Genomic DNA, 16,462 nt, shown 5'->3' with positions numbered 1-16,462 from the left:
TTCATCATTACAACAGTTTGGATAATAGCACTTTATGATAAAACAAAAAATATGATAGAATTCGTAGAGATTAAAAACAGTTGCTATTACAACAGTACTATAATTACTGCCACTTTTATTACTCGTCCCACTACAAGTGCGAATACTGCTAGTAATACTACTACTACTACTACTACTGCTGGTTTTACTACTGTTGCTACTGTCTTTCCTCTGTGATTGCTGCTACTAGTACAATGACTACCACTACCTACGACAACTATTAAACTACTGTTACTACTGCTATTACTTTGTGTCTGCTTTGTAAAAGAAGAGAAAGTACAGAGATATAAAGGCAATAATAAAAAAACAGACACATCAAATGAAAACATCTGGCCAAGCAGATGTTCTCAGTAGTAATACTTATTATTTTGCCAACTGCTTTCGTCATTACAACAGTTTGAATAATCAGTGTAATGAAACAAAATTTTTCTCACTAATGAAAAGAAAACAACACATGGTATGTGTAATCTTTAAAAAGACCAAATCCATACACTTACAGCGCTGTATTGGAGACTTTGACCACTGGCAGCAGCCTCAGCAGACCCTCCTCAGAAGCAGAGTATTTCTTCAGGTCAAAGACGTCCAGCTCCTTTTCTGAAGACAGTAAGATGAAGACCAGGGCTGACCACTGAGCAGGAGAGAGTTGGTCTTTGGAGAGTCTTCCTGATGTCAGGTACTGTTGGATATCCTCCACTAGAGAATGGTCATTCAGTTCATTCAGACAGTGGAACAGATTGATGCTTCTCTCTGGAGAGACATCCTCCCTGATCTTCCCCTGGATGTACAGGACTGTTTTCTGATTGGTCTTTGATTTACTTCCCGTCTTTCCCAGCAGGCCTCGTAAGATATTCTGATTGAGTTCCAGTGAGAGGCCCAGGAGGAAACGCAGGAACAAGTCCAAGTGTCCGTTTGGACTCTCTAAGGCCTTGTCCACTGCTGTCTGGTAGAGGTCTGGTTCTGTAGGTTTCTCTATAGATGGTTTAGAGCTGCAGGAGATTGACTGTGTTTCTGAGAGCAGATTGACTCCAGTGTTGATGAATGAGAAAAATACATAAAGGGCAGCCAGAAACTCCTGAATGCTCAGATGGACAAAGCAGAAGACCTTGTCCTGGTACAGCCCACACTCCTCTTTAAAGATTTGTGTCAACACTCCCGAGTACACTGAGGCTGCTCTGATATCAATGCCACACTCTGTCAGGTCTGCTTCATAGAAGATCAGGTTGCCTTTCTCCAGCTGTTCAAAGGCCAGTTTTCCAAGAGACATAATCATCTTCCTGCTCTCTGTATTCCAGTGTGGCTCTGTCTCAGATCTCCCATGATACTTCACATTCCCCTGGATGGACTGAACCACCAGGAAGTGGATGTACATTTCAGTCAGGGTCTTGGGCATCTCTCCTCTCTCATCTCTTTTCAACACATGATCCAGAACTGTAGCAGTGATCCAACAGAAGACTGGGATGTGACACATGATGTGGAGGCTTCGTGATGTCTTGATGTGTGAGATTATTCTTCTGGCTTGCTCCTCATCTTTGAATCTCTTTCTGAAGTACTCCTCCTTCTGTGGATCAGTGAACCCTCTCACCTCCGTCACCATGTCAACCCACTCAGGAGGGATCTGATTGGCTGCTGCAGGTCGTGTGGTTATCCAGAGGCGAGCAGAGGGAAGCAGTTTCCCCTTAATAAGGTTTGTCAGCAGCACGTCCACCGAGGTGGACTCTGTGACATCAGTCCAGAGCTCATTGTTCTGGAAGTCCAGAGGAAGTCTAGACTCATCCAGACCATCAAAGATGAACACAACTTGGAACTCATCAAAGCTGCAGATCCCTGCTTTTTTGGTTTCAATAAAGAAGTGATGAAGAAGTCCCACCAAGCTGAACTTTTTATCTTTCAGCACATTCAGCTCTCTGAACGTGAATGGAAATGTGAAGTGTATATTGTGGTTGGTTTTGTCTTCAGCCCAGTCCAGAGTGAACTTCTGTGTTAAAACTGTTTTACCGATGCCAGCCACTCCCTTTGTCATTAATGTTCTGATTGGTTTATCCTGTCCAGGTAAGGGTTTAAAGATGTCTTCACATTTGATTGGTGTTTCTGGTCTCGCTGGCTTCCTGGATGCTGTTTCAACCTGTCTGACCTCATGTTCATTATTGACCTCTCCACTCTCTCCCTCTGTGATGTAGAGCTCTGTGTAGATCTGATTTAGAAGTGTTGACTCTCCTGGTTTAGCGACGCCCTCAAACAAACACTGAAACTTCTCCTTCAGAGCAGATTTGAGTTTAATCCGGGGGCACACAGGCACAAGAATTTCTGGATAAACAAATAAACCAGGAAATCAATGAGTGGATGTTACTGTTAGTGTGAGGAATAGAAACTTTACCAAACTCCATAGTATTTATTAATTTAGCTCATCATTGGTAGATGGACAAACAGGTCTGATTTAAAACAAACAATTAAGAAATGTATGTAATTTATATAAATGGTGGATTTATCCAAGTACATTTCCAAAAACAACATGCTTAATTTCTACTGTAATACTTTGATGGTTGCTGTTCCACCTCTTGTAGTAACCATGTATTAGTTAGGATCTCTTTACCTGGATTATGGGTACAATGATGATGGTTCATGATTGTACCCATAGAGGTTCGCTCAGGTATTATTGTTCTGCTGTGAATCAATGTCATCAGCACTTTATACCCACATTAACCGATCAATAGTTTAACCTGATTATCCATTAGATTTCTTTTCATTTATCATCCAAATAGAAACTGTCTGAACCTCCTTTGATAAATCTACATTTTCGGGACGGTTTGAAAATAATTCCACCCCCCATTTTGCCTTTATTGACCCTTTACATGGTGTTGATGCTTTTGAATAGAGCCTCTTACTGCTCTCCAGAGAGTCAGCCAGCTCCTGCTGCTTCATACTCCTCAGGAAGTGCAGTGTGATTTTCAGAAGTGCTTCTTTGGGACTCCTCTGCTCCTCCTCCTCCTCCTCCCCCTGTCTCTCTAAGCACCCTGGGTAATGTGGACTCAGAACCTCCTGGAGACGCTTCAGCTCCTTCTTCACAAAAGTGAAAATGTTCTCCTCAAGCCGCTGGAAATAAATCAGTATATGAATTAAACTTTCATGTTAAACTCATGGAACAAAGCATCAAACCCATCTGTCATTGTTTAAAAGCCACTAGTGTAAAGAGCGGAGCATGGAGACCATTGTGATCACTAGGGGTGGCAATCACAGACTAACTCACGATATGACGCTATCATGATATGTTGCCCATGATAATGATAGTATCGCGATACAGCAATTCTGCAATACTGGATACACTACAAGATAATCATCTACAATACATCATGACATCTGTGTAACTGAAGAAGATACCACTAAAAAGGCAAAAAGCAGGAATTATGTATTTATTCACTGCATTGTGGTGTCAGTTTCACAGAATTTGACAACTGAAATGAAACAATGTGAAACAAAGTGAAGTCTTAACTTACTGCCTCTTTAACACACACACACACACACACACACACACACACACTGTAACTTGTTTATGTCCACGTGTGCCGTCATTCCAATTTAAAATAGCCATAAACTGATAAAAGGCCTACCTGCCAGAAAGCAAAAGAGTTTTGGGGTTAAAATGTTGAAAGGAAGGATACAGCTATGCCTCACTAAAATACTTTCAATATGTGTAAATTAACTTTACAGAAAACTAAAATAAAGAAGAAGAAAAAAAAACAACAAATACATTAAAGCAACAAAAAAAAATACAAAATGTCTCTCAAAAAAACAAACAAAAAAATTTCACATTTCAGTGCTTAACAAGCGTAATCAACTTGTTTTATGTAAACCTGGACACATTTCAGAGCTTATTCTGCTTAACAAGCATAACCAACTTGTTTTGTGTAAACTGCAGAACATTTCAGTGCTTACCAACTGATCTTATGTAAACCTGGTCACATTTCAATTCATCCTCAAATATGTATGTTTTCTGGAAGAGCAACTGATCACCATGCTCAGAGGTGAGTGCACTCCTCTGTGCAGTGATTATACCAGCAGTTGAAAAGATTCTTTCTGCAGATACACTAGTCCCTGGGACACACAGATCCCCTTGTGCCAGCTTGGCAAGGAGTGGGTACCCATGTACCGGAGATTTCCACCAATCTAGTGGGCCATCTATCAGTGGTAGAGGTGAAGCACCTTGGTATTGTCTGATCTCCTTTTCAGCTATGGAAGTAGCTGACAACTAGGGAGCTCTAGTGTTCTTGAATGTCTGCCGGAGGAGGTCAGCAAGTGCAGATTTTCTCCTCTTTGGTGTGTGTGCAGTGGAGGGATCATTCCCATTCTCACTGGTGTCAAGCCATTCAGCAGCACTCTGCTCAGTGCTTCCTTCCTCGTCAGTAATGCTCTCTTGAGAATTATTCTCTTTCCAAGACTGCATCCTCCTGTAAGAAAATGAACAGTGGCACACCTTTTACATTATTTCAAAAATGTTCACATCAAGTCAACCATCAATTTAAAATGTTTATGCGTGACTTTTTGCATATGGATTGATATGGAGGATGGCATCTCTAGCAGTAGAGATGCCATCCTCCATCTGATGGTTTAAAAGCACATCAACAAAAAATTGAAACTAAGAATTCAGATGACCTACTACTGTTTACAAGATGCAATTCCCTTCAGAGGTAGCAGCCTTTGACAACACTTTGGCATAATCTCCTTCATACCTTGTGGTGATAGAAAGAGCAGATTTAAACCTGGGGTCTAAGGCTGATCTGATGAGACGTACCGATAGTTTTTTTCTCATCTGTAGAGTCATATCTCTTTGATAGGTGTTGATGGATGGTGCTCTTCGTCTCTCTAACAAGAGGGGAATCCTCAATGGTGCCGTTCGTGTCACTCATGAAGCGGAGCAATGACAGAAATCGTTGGGCTCCTCTCCTCGCACATGACGTTTGTTGCCACCAGCGTTGGCTTGAAGGCTTGCACAACCTCAACATTTGAGATGTCAGTCAGTTACACTCTTCCTCACCTTTCATTAAAAACATTAATATAATGTATATTTTGTGAATGATATATCCTAAAATATGAATTCATGATTTTAATTAAAGTGTGATGTTGCTCTGTTCTTGCAATGCAACTGTAATTGCAATTTTAGTAATGACTAGGTTGTTAATTATATAAAATAAAATATTTCATATAGTTCAGAACCTAGTCATTATTAAAATTCAACTTACCTAAACTACAACGACTGGGATTCACGCCTACCTAAAATGACCACAAGCGGTGGAGTTTTAAACTTTATATTCTGTCAAGATAAATACCCAAATGAGATATTAATGCACTGCATATATTAGTATGTCCTCGGACGCTGCACGGCGGCTGCCCACTACTCCTAGCTACACATCTAGGATGGGTTAAACACAGAGAGTGAATTTCATTGTATGTATGTACAAATGACAAATAAAATGTATTCTATTGTATTCTATGTCTGTTAGGAAACGGCTGACAACAAAATTAACATTTTAACAACTATAATACTATTTTTAAACAGTTTAACCTTGAGAGAGACATGGTCGAACTTGAATAGCAAATTGAAAAAGTGAAAATATTACCTGAAAAACAAAACAGACACACATATTGCTAATCTAACAAACATAACAGGGCCTATAAAACGTGAAATAAAAAAAAAGCTGAAAATAAATATTGAAACAGTCATAAACAACGACCGGAGCTTAAAAATTATTAGAACGATGGTTTCTAAACTCTATATTCTGTCAAGATAAATATCCAATTGAGATATTACAGTTTTTTCTCGATTCCTTTGGCACATTTTTCCATTCACAGTTTACCTTTTCAAAACAGCTCACACACAGCCCTTAACAGAAGACAAAATGACCAAAACAGCATATAATGTTTGCAGAATGATACCACTTTCTCAAAACGTGTCACACACCCATCAAAACCAGACCTTTCCATCAAAACCCACAATTTGTGTTCAGCTGAAAATTTTTGTTTTCTCATTTATTTAACAATGGATAACAAAATTGAAACTATAGCTATCAATATCAACCTCTGCAACCATCACTTCAACTTGTGTGCAGCACCCTCACAGTATTGACTGTTTTACCACTGACAGCCATACTACAATTTGGGTTTTGCACTAAGCACTCTTACTTAGGGAATATACTGTCAGAAAGTATTTGAAATTGTATATTTTGAAAGTCAGTTACTCTATTGTAAATGGCTTCAGTGAAACTACAGTACTGCATTGTATTGTGGCCACAAACTTTACAAAAGCATAGTGTCATGTACCGGTTTGGCATGTAAGGGCACCCGTATGTATGTGACGTCACCTGTTGATGTGGGGAGAAGCACAAGGAATATGATTCGGGCAGCCTTGCAATACGGTGGAATAAAGCAAGCCACGTTAGGCATTGTGTAATAACGGTGTGCCTAATCATTTATAATTAATGACACCTAAATAAGCATATAGGTGGGAATAACAGATCAGAACAATGGCGACGAGTGATGTACCGAGCCTAAGCTAAGTGATGAACTAAAGTTCGTAACGTTTAGTTAGATCTGAAGTGTAGCTAACAGCTGTAGCTAGCTAGCGCGGCAGCATGGAAAAGACAGCATGCGTACCGGCGTTTGATTGCTACTCCGACCCGGCGACTTTGGGGCCGCGGTGGACAAGATGGCTAATGTCATTTGAGCTGTTTGCTGATGGGAAAGGTCTGATCATCGATGATAACACCGAGGATGCAGTGAAGCAGCGCTGGAGAGCACTTCTTTTGCATCACGCAGGTCCAGACACACAGGACATCTTTTCAACTTTGGACGGCACGGAGAGGTGACTGATGATGATGCCGCTGTTGCAGCTTTGAACAGCTATTTCGTGCCTCAAGTAAATGCTACATTCGCCCGCCAGACATTTCAGAAAATCTCTCAGAATCAGGGGGAGACAGTACAACAATTCGCTACACGCTTGAGACGTGCGGCAAAAGACTGCGGTTTTGGTGGGAACACAGACGATCAGATTAGAGATGCAATTGTAAGCAAATGCACGTCAAGTTATGTTCGCCGTAGACTCCTCGAGGCACGTGGTTTGGTGCTTGCTCGCGCTCTCGAGTTGGCGGCACAGTGTGAACAAATTGAAGAACAAATGGCGGAGATGTCTGTGAGGGAGGGGAAAGCAGAGGCGACTGTGAGTCGTATCTCACAGAAAGGAGGGAAATATCAGAAGAGAGGACAAGGGAGACCGGGCACAGATAGAGGAAAAACGGACAAAATGGACAAAACGTGTTTTAGATGTGGACATTCAGATCACTTTGGGAAAGACCCCACTTGTCCCGCGCGCGGCCAAACGTGTTGCAAATGCAATGGTAGAGACCATTTCGCAAAACAATGCAAAACAAAAGGTGCAACAGTCAGGAAAGGAAAAAGTGCATAAAATAGAGATAGAAGAACATGATTATGCCTTTGTATTGAGTGATACAAACAAGTCAGATAGGCTCAACATAAATGTGGGAGGAGTTAGCTTGAAGATGCTTGTCGACTCCGGGGCTACTTGCAATGTGATAGACGAAAAGATCTGGGAGGGTTTAAAGTCAGAGAAAATTAGGTGCCACTCATATGTCCCAAAGCCGGAAAGGAAACTATTTTCCTATTCATCTAACCAACCTCTACCCATTAAAGGGGCGTTCACATGCAAAGTAAAAATAGAACGCTGTGAACAAGCAGAATTCATAGTAATCAGAGGTGATGGAGAACCACTACTAGGAAAAGAGTTGACCATGAAACTAGGTGTACTGAAAATAGGTGCCAACGTCTCAGCCGTCAGAGACATGAACCAATCACTTCAGCAGCAGTACCCGACTGTATTTCAGGGGGTAGGGAAGCTGAAAACAAAACAGATAAAGCTACACATAGACCCAGAGGTGACACCAGTAGCACAGCCACTCAGGCGTATACCCTTCAACCTACGGGCGCCTGTGGAGGCCAAGATAAAAGAGCTCCTAGATCTAGACATAATAGAACCGGTCGATGGACCAACACCATGGGTAAATCCAGTGGTCATCGTTCCCAAGGCAAACTCAGAAATAAGACTGTGTTTAGACATGCGACAGGCAAACCTTGCCATCATCAGAGAGAGGTATCCAATACCCACTGTGGATGAGCTACTACAAGGGATGAATGGATCGGTGGTGTTTAGTAAACTGGACTTAAAGTGGGGCTACCACCAACTTGAAATGACCCCAGAATCACGTGGAATCACCACATTCGCCATCCACAACGGAGTCTACAGATACAAGAGACTGATCTTCGGCGTGTATTCCGCCTGCGAACAGTACCAGCATGAAATCGCCGCTGCACTGGCTGGTATAGAAGGTGTGGAGAACATCTCAGATGGTGTCATAGTCCACGCTAAGGATGAGGAGACACACAACGAGTGACTACACACAGTCATGAGGAGACTGGAGGAGTGCGGACTGACGCTAAACCCTGCCAAGTGTCAGTTCAACATGGATCGACTGATTTTCATGGGAATCCTGCTGTCTGAAAAAGGAATCGGTCCTACAGAGGAGAGACTGAGAGCCGTGAGCAAGGCGAGAGAGCTGGAAAATGCATCGGAGGTGAGAAGCTTCCTCGGGCTCGTAAGTTACAGCAGCAGATTCATTCCACAGTTTGCAACAGTGTCAGAGCCGCTGCGACGCCTGACAAGAAAAGACACTCCGTTTGAATTCGGTCCAGAACAGAAACAAGCGTTTGAGGCGCTGAAAGAGGGCTTAGCCAAAGCAGGGACACTAGCCTACTTTAACAAAGATGCACCAACCAAAATCATTGCAGATGCTAGTCCAGTGGGATTAGGAGCAGTGTTAGTACAGACCCAGAATGGAGAAAATGTTCCCATTTGTTATGTCAGTCATGGTCTAACCGACTGTGAACGTAGGTATTCTCAGACAGAGAAAGAGGCCTTGGGTCTGGTATGGGCGTGTGAAAGGTTACACCCATACATCTATGGTAGACGATTTGACTTGGTTACATACCACAAACCTCTTGAATCTATCTACAGCCCACGCTCGAAACCATGCGCTCATATAGAGCGATGGGTCCTAAGGTTACAGCCTTATGATTTTAAAGTAGTACATATCTCGGGCAAAAAGAACATAGCAGACCCACTGTCACGTCTGCTGGGGAACAGCGCACTGAAACAGAAACATGCACACGGATCCGACGAGTACGTGAGATTCGTTGCAGTGAGTGCCACACCCAGAGCATTGACAACACGCGAGGTGGAGGAGGCATCAGCCCACGACGAGGAGCTGATCGAGGTGCGTAAAGCTATTGAGAGTGGACACTTTGAGAAGTGCTTAGCATATGCTGCGGTGGCTAGTGAGTTATGTGTAATAGGACAGTTGGTTCTACATGGAACGCGTATTGTGCTGCCACAAGTACTGCGGGCACGCGCTTTCTCACTAGCACACGACGGACACTTAGGAATTGTCGGAACTAAACAGCACCTCAGGAGCAAAGTCTGGTGGCCAACAATGGACAGAGCAGCCGAGAGACATTGTAGGTCATGCCACGGATGCCAAGTTGTTGCTCGGCCAGACGCACCGGAACCGTTAAGACCAACAGTTACCAGAGGGGCCCTGGCAAGATATTTCCATTGACTTACTCGGACCCCTGCCGACAGGTGACTCGATTCTAGTTGTAGTTGATTACTACAGCCGCTACTATGAGTATGACGTGTTAAAGTCCACAACCACGTCAAAAGTGATAGACAGTCTAGAGACAATCTTCAGTCGACATGGACTTCCCGTCACACTGAGGTCGGACCAGGGTCCTCAGTTCAAATCAGAGGAGTTCAGTGAGTACTGTGACACTAACGGAATCAAGCATGTGAAAACAACGCCACGATGGGCGCAGGCGAACGGTGAGGTAGAACGTCAAAACGCCTCGCTGATGAAGAGGATTCGCATCGCTGTTTCAGATGGACTCAATTGGAAGCGAGAACTCAGAAAGTATGTGACAGTATACCGGAGCATCGATCACGCGACCACAGGGAAGAGTCCCGCGGAGTTGCTCTTCAAAAGAAAGATGAGGGGGAAGCTGCCAAGCATCACAGCAGCACACGCTGATCTGAAGGTAAGAGACAGAGATGCAGAACAGAAAGGACAATCAAAGATCTATGCAGACGAACGGCGTCACGCCAGGTACTCAGATGTCAATGTCGGTGACACGGTCCTGGTGAGACAAGAAAAGACTAATAAACTGACAACACTATTCAACACAACGCCACACAAGGTGGTGAGCAAGTCAGGAAACCAAGTTGTCGTCGAATCTCCAACCGGAGCCAGATACCCATGGAACACAACATTCGTGAAGCGATACACCAGTACTCAGGAGACACCTGCTGGAGCAGAGGCATCACAGAATGCCGAGGACTGCACATCAAACATAGAGACACTGGGTGCTCAAAACGCAGAGCGGAGCAACACCAGCAATGACACCCTGGGGGCAGACAGGCCTCCAAGAGAGAGACGCTTGCCATCGAGGCTGGCAGATTATGATATGACATAGACTGGAGAAATGTAAAAAAAAAAAACTGTTGGGTCAAGTTCAGTGACGATTGTTGTTTGATGATGCAAATGTGAAATTAACATGTTAAAAGGTCTTATATGTTTGCAGACTGTTCATAACTGAATATGTGTTAATGTAGAATTAATACATGGTTCTAATTAAGGTGAAAGCATACAGAATATGTGGTATGTGTTTTGGTTAGGAATGTTTTGATACTGTCGTTATATGGGTTCATATTTTTGAATTGAAAATAACCTGAAGTTTATTTCCCAGAAAAGGAGGGATGTCATGTACCGGTTTGGCATGTAAGGGCACCCGTATGTATGTGATGTCACCTGTTGATGTGGGGAGAAGCGCGAGGAATATTATTCGGGCAGCCTTGCAATACGGTGGAATAAAGCAAGCCACGTTAGGCATTGTGTAATAACGGTGTGCCTAATCATTTATAATTAATGACACCTAAATAAGCATATAGGTGGGAATAACAGATCAGAATACATAGAAATGGTTGTTGCCAAGAGTGCAAATACAGTGAAACACAGTACAGTAAATTGACTGTAAAGGCCGGCAAAGTGACTTACCTATTTTCATTGCGGAACGTATGAACAATTGATGCCACAGTATACGCCCATTTCACGCCGTGGCCATCTTGGATTTTAAAAAAAAACAAGCGGTGGGAACTTAGCCGCGCCCCCTTCTTACTTCATTGAAAACACTGCTGGAAGCAACATGTCGTACTGCTGTGTACCATCCTGCAACTCCTATCAAAGAAGGGAAAGAGATAAATCATTGACGTTTCACCGCTTCCCCAAACGCCTGCACACCCGTAAGGCATGGGTGGTGAAAATTAAGAGGGATACAGGGCCACATTTTCAGGTAACTACCAATACCTTCACCTTTACCTAGCTAGCTGGCTGGATAGCTAGCTAGCTAGCTCCCTAGCAACGTTGTTAGCTAGCTTTCTGGTCTAACTACAACCATAACAGTTAACATGTTGCTGACAGTAACGTCAGATATCATTTGTCATTATAGATCACAGACAACACCAGGGTGTGCTCAAAGCACTTCACCGAGGACTGTTTTCGCAAGACGTTTCTTGGGCTGACAAAACTGAAACCCGGAACTCTACCGACCATTTTCCCATGGTCAAATCAACCTACGCCGAGGAGGTAGCTAAGTTTACCAACTTTACTAGCAGACAGACATCACGGTAGGTCATGCAGAGCTATAATAACGTTAGCTGGATGTTGTCATGAAAATTATTTTAGGATGTTGATGAAATGAAACATACCTGCCATTATTAGCTTGTATTTTTAGGGTTCCTGTTCGTGGTGGTCAACCTGCTGGGGAGGTGACACCCGAGTCAGCAGATGAGTGAGTAACGTTTACAGTTGTGCACTCATGTTTACAACTAAATTCCACATTAAGATGCCATATGGCTAAATGTTTACTCTTCCTGCTATTATTGCAATAGACATTATGTACATGTAGGCCTACTGTATGCATTGAGCTGCAGAGGTTGCATGTACATTTAATGTTACTGTATGCATTGAGCTGCAGAGGTTGCACCATGTACAGCCAGTTAAATAATATTGGGGTGACCAGTTTCACTGTGACTAAAACATTAGAAGGGAGACAGAAGTTTGACATTGAAAAATGTTTGTTACTGTTTGTAGTCGCATTGGTGACTTAATAGCGGAAGAAGATGAAGAGGAACATGAAGAGGAACATGAGGGAGATAGGTGAGTTGTTACTGTCAGTACAATACAATTTTTCAAACATGTAGATTACTGCATTGTATAATATGTGTATATATATATATATATATATATATATATATATATATATATATATACACTACCGTTCAAAAGTTTGGGATCACCCAAACAATTTTGTGTTTTCCATGAAAAGTCACACTTATTCACCACCATATGTTGTGAAATGAATAGAAAATAGAGTCAAGACATTGACAAGGTTAGAAATAATGATTTGTATTTGAAATAAGATTTTTTTTACATCAAACTTTGCTTTCGTCAAAGAATCCTCCATTTGCAGCAATTACAGCATTGCAGACCTTTGGCATTCTAGCTGTTAATTTGTTGAGGTAATCTGGAGAAATTGCACCCCACGCTTCCAGAAGCAGCTCCCACAAGTTGGATTGGTTGGATGGGCACTTCTTTGAGCAGATTGAGTTTCTGGAGCATCACATTTGTGGGGTCAATTAAACGCTCAAAATGGCCAGAAAAAGAGAACTTTCATCTGAAACTCGACAGTCTATTCTTGTTCTTAGAAATGAAGGCTATTCCATGTGAGAAATTGCTAAGACATTGAAGATTTCCTACACCGGTGTGTACTACTCCCTTCAGAGGACAGCACAAACAGGCTCTAACCAGAGTAGAAAAAGAAGTGGGAGGCCGCGTTGCACAACTGAGCAAGAAGATAAGTACATTAGAGTCTCTAGTTTGAGAAACAGACGCCTCACAGGTCCCCAACTGGCATCTTCATTAAATAGTACCTGTTAGAGCCTGTTTGTGCTGTCCTCTGAAGGGAGTAGTACACACCGGTGTAGGAAATCTTCAATTTCTTAGCAATTTCTCGCATGGAATAGCCTTCATTTCTAAGAACAAGAATAGACTGTCGAGTTTCAGATGAAAGTTCTCTTTTTCTGGCCATTTTGAGCGTTTAATTGACCCCACAAATGTGATGCTCCAGAAACTCAATCTGCTCAAAGAAGTGCCCATCCAACCAATCCAACTTGTGGGAGCTGCTTCTGGAAGCGTGGGGTGCAATTTCTCCAGATTACCTCAACAAATTAACAGCTAGAATGCCAAAGGTCTGCAATGCTGTAATTGCTGCAAATGGAGGATTCTTTGACGAAAGCAAAGTTTGATGTAAAAAAATCTTATTTCAAATACAAATCATTATTTCTAACCTTGTCAATGTCTTGACTCTATTTTCTATTCATTTCACAACATATGGTGGTGAATAAGTGTGACTTTTCATGGAAAACACGAAATTGTTTGGGTGATCCCAAACTTTTGAACGGTAGTGTATATATATATATATTCACTAATCTTTCAATAGTGGATAGCTCTGTTCTGACACATCATCTTGATAACAGGAAAATGTGTGGATTTATATTGCTTCCCACATGTATGACATATCCTCATGTGTCCAGTGAGGTTTGGGCGACTCTACATGACTACGATGTGAAGCCCCTTTCTGTGGAAGACCAGCTTGACGCAGTAAAGAATCCAATCCCAGGCACAGCTGGGATTGGATGAGACGAGGTTCGACTTCTGCCAGCAACGGACGTCCCCAGCTCTCATTCAGTCCCTTTCAAATTACCCAGTCAGGCAGCATCCAGTGGCTTATCCTGTGGGGGTTTGAGTGTTTACAACAAAGAGCACAAGCAATCTGAGGTAAACTTAAGGTACCAGGAGCGCTATTGCCAAGGGTTAGCACACAGACCACTACCACTACAGGACACTGAGTTGTTGCCGCAAAGACAATGGAGTCAACTGAGATAGAGACATTGCAGTTGGAAATATTTGGACTTTTGTGTACACAGCCAGCAGACAATCTAAAAGAATTATGTGACTTTCTCACTATTGCTGGGCCAGAATTCGAGCATGTGGCAGGAAAGAACAGGGCATCATTAATCATAATGATAAGTAATCACCTGCAGAGGGAGGAGTTACAGCAACTCGAGGATATGGGAATGGCAGAGCTCCTCCTCATTGGAGACAAAATAACTGAGCTCCATGCTGAGGTAGCTATCGCTGAGCACTTGACCGAGCCTCAAGCAGCACTTAATGAAGGGCAAAATGAACAGGACAAAGCACAGGGCAATATACCACAAGAAAGCAAGCCCCACCGGTTACAGTCGCTGTCTTCTATAGGAAGTATTCATAGGGGAAGTGAACGCAAGGCTCAGGTCACTACAGTCACCCACAGAACGCCAGTCTCAGGTGTAGGTCCAAGTCCGATCCCTCTCCCCTGGCAAAAAGAATTTAAAATATCTGGACAAATTGGAGAGCCAGGACAAAAAGACCGCCTCACATTTTCCAGCTTAGCACGGCAGATTGAGCATGGCCTCCTCAAGGGCTTTCCCGAGACTGAGATTGTTGATGCTGTCATAAGAGCCATAGTCCCGGGAATGCAGTTACACAGTTACTTAGAGGGGAAAAGTGACCTCACACTACCAACACTTCGAAGGATACTCCGTTGTCATTATCAAGAAAAGAGCGCGATAGAATTATATAAACAGTTGTCATCTGAAGTTAAGGGCATAAAAGAGACACCTCAAAACTTCTTTATCTGTGCTCTAGATCTAAGGCAGAAGATTCTGTTTGCCTCGCAAGAGTTAGAGTCAGGCCTAAGATACGAACCAGTGTTAGTACAGAACATGTTTCTTCACTCAGTTATGACTGGCTTGCAGAACGATAATATCAAACAGGACCTCCAGCCATATCTGGAGCAAGCTGGTGTTTCTGATGAATCCCTGTTTGAAAAACTGAATACCGCATGTGCCTATGAAAGTGAGAGGCAAGACAAGAAAAAAATGACAACACCACAGCGACCTGTAGCCATTCACTCTGCTCAGTCTGACCACACTCCTGCTGAGAAGGAGAAAATGAGCCAGCCAAGTCACAGTAAGAATCAAACTAATATTCTATCAGAACGGCAGGAGATGAGAGTAACATGTCCCTCTTAAAGGACCTTAAAGTTGAAGTGTCTGCAATCAAAGAGTCTATGCAGCAGCCCTTTTACCTACCTAGGCAGCCCCCAGATCCAGCACCCGTACCAGTCTGTACTCCACATCAGCTAGCACCAGTTCATCATGGCCCACCACAGAGACACTGGGCTGCTCCAGCCCCTGCGGCATAACACGGCTATCCCTCAACCAAAGGTTTGGCAACCAATGTCCTCTCCACACATCTGCACCACACCGTAGAAGGAGATGTTATGCTTGCCAGCAGGAAAATACAGAAGACTGCGATCACTGCTTCAGGTGTGGCAGTAGCGAACACTTCTCAGCCGGTTGCAGAATGGGAAGATCAGGTCAATTCAGAGGGAGTGCTTTAAACGGGCAAGGGTTACTCCAGCGGGGCAGGGAGTGACCGCTTCATCAACAGCCCCCCAACTTTATGCACACTGTGGTGTACATGGAAGAAATGTGAGGCTGAGACAATGTGCATCATGTAAAGGTGTGTTATACTGCTCTAAGGCATGTCAACATGAACACTGGGTGGTCCACAGGAATCAATGTTCAACAACCTTATGTAATACAGTCCGAGCCACAACACGAAAGAGAAAACAAGTCAAAATGGCTCTGCTAGAGGGGAAGATATATCTTATTAACTGCCATATTCAAGACCAGCAGGTAAGAGCCTTGTGGGACTCCGGCTCACAAGTGGCTGTAGTGAGTGAACACTGGAAAGCAGAGCACATACCACATGTAAAATTGAGGGACATTTCTGAAATCATTGAAACTAATGACACTTTAAACCTCGCTGCAGCTCATGGGGAAGACGTGCCATACGTAGGATGGATAGAGGTGACATTTAAATCAGCTGCAAATGGAGCTCCCACAACAGATGTCATTGTCCCCACCCTGGTGATTAAAGGTAACAGCCTTGCTCACCCTATTATTGGCTCAAATGTTATTGGACTGATTGTTGATACTGAGCTACAGCAGAATAATGCCACTGATAAACAGCAGCTAATCAAAACTGTCCAAGCAGCTTTTCCTGGCTTTGGAATGAATCACGCTGAAGTTTTTATAGAGCAATTTACTGCTGAACAGCAATAACATGAGTATGTAGTCAAGACG

At 43.0% G+C, this 16,462-nt stretch overlaps 1 protein-coding gene across 3 annotated transcripts in view; it reads right to left on the bottom strand.

The window, feature by feature from the left end:
* The window catches only part of LOC130121181 (NLR family CARD domain-containing protein 3-like), a 58,621-nt gene that overhangs the window by 20,982 nt on the left and 21,177 nt on the right, over positions 1-16,462 (bottom strand). For all 3 annotated transcript variants that reach the window (XM_056290047.1, XM_056290045.1, XM_056290044.1), the window contains exons 8-9: positions 2,922-3,129; positions 537-2,343 (exon numbers count right to left, since the gene is read on the bottom strand). In XM_056290047.1, coding sequence (XP_056146022.1) covers positions 537-2,343; positions 2,922-3,129 — 2,015 coding nt within the window. The remainder of the gene's footprint in view (positions 1-536; positions 2,344-2,921; positions 3,130-16,462) is intronic.

Source organism: Lampris incognitus, chromosome 11, assembly GCF_029633865.1.
Source record: "Lampris incognitus isolate fLamInc1 chromosome 11, fLamInc1.hap2, whole genome shotgun sequence".
Lineage (NCBI taxonomy): Eukaryota > Metazoa > Chordata > Actinopteri > Lampriformes > Lampridae > Lampris > Lampris incognitus.
The sequence above is the reverse complement of the archived record's forward strand: the minus strand, read 5'-3'. Positions and strand labels throughout refer to the sequence as shown.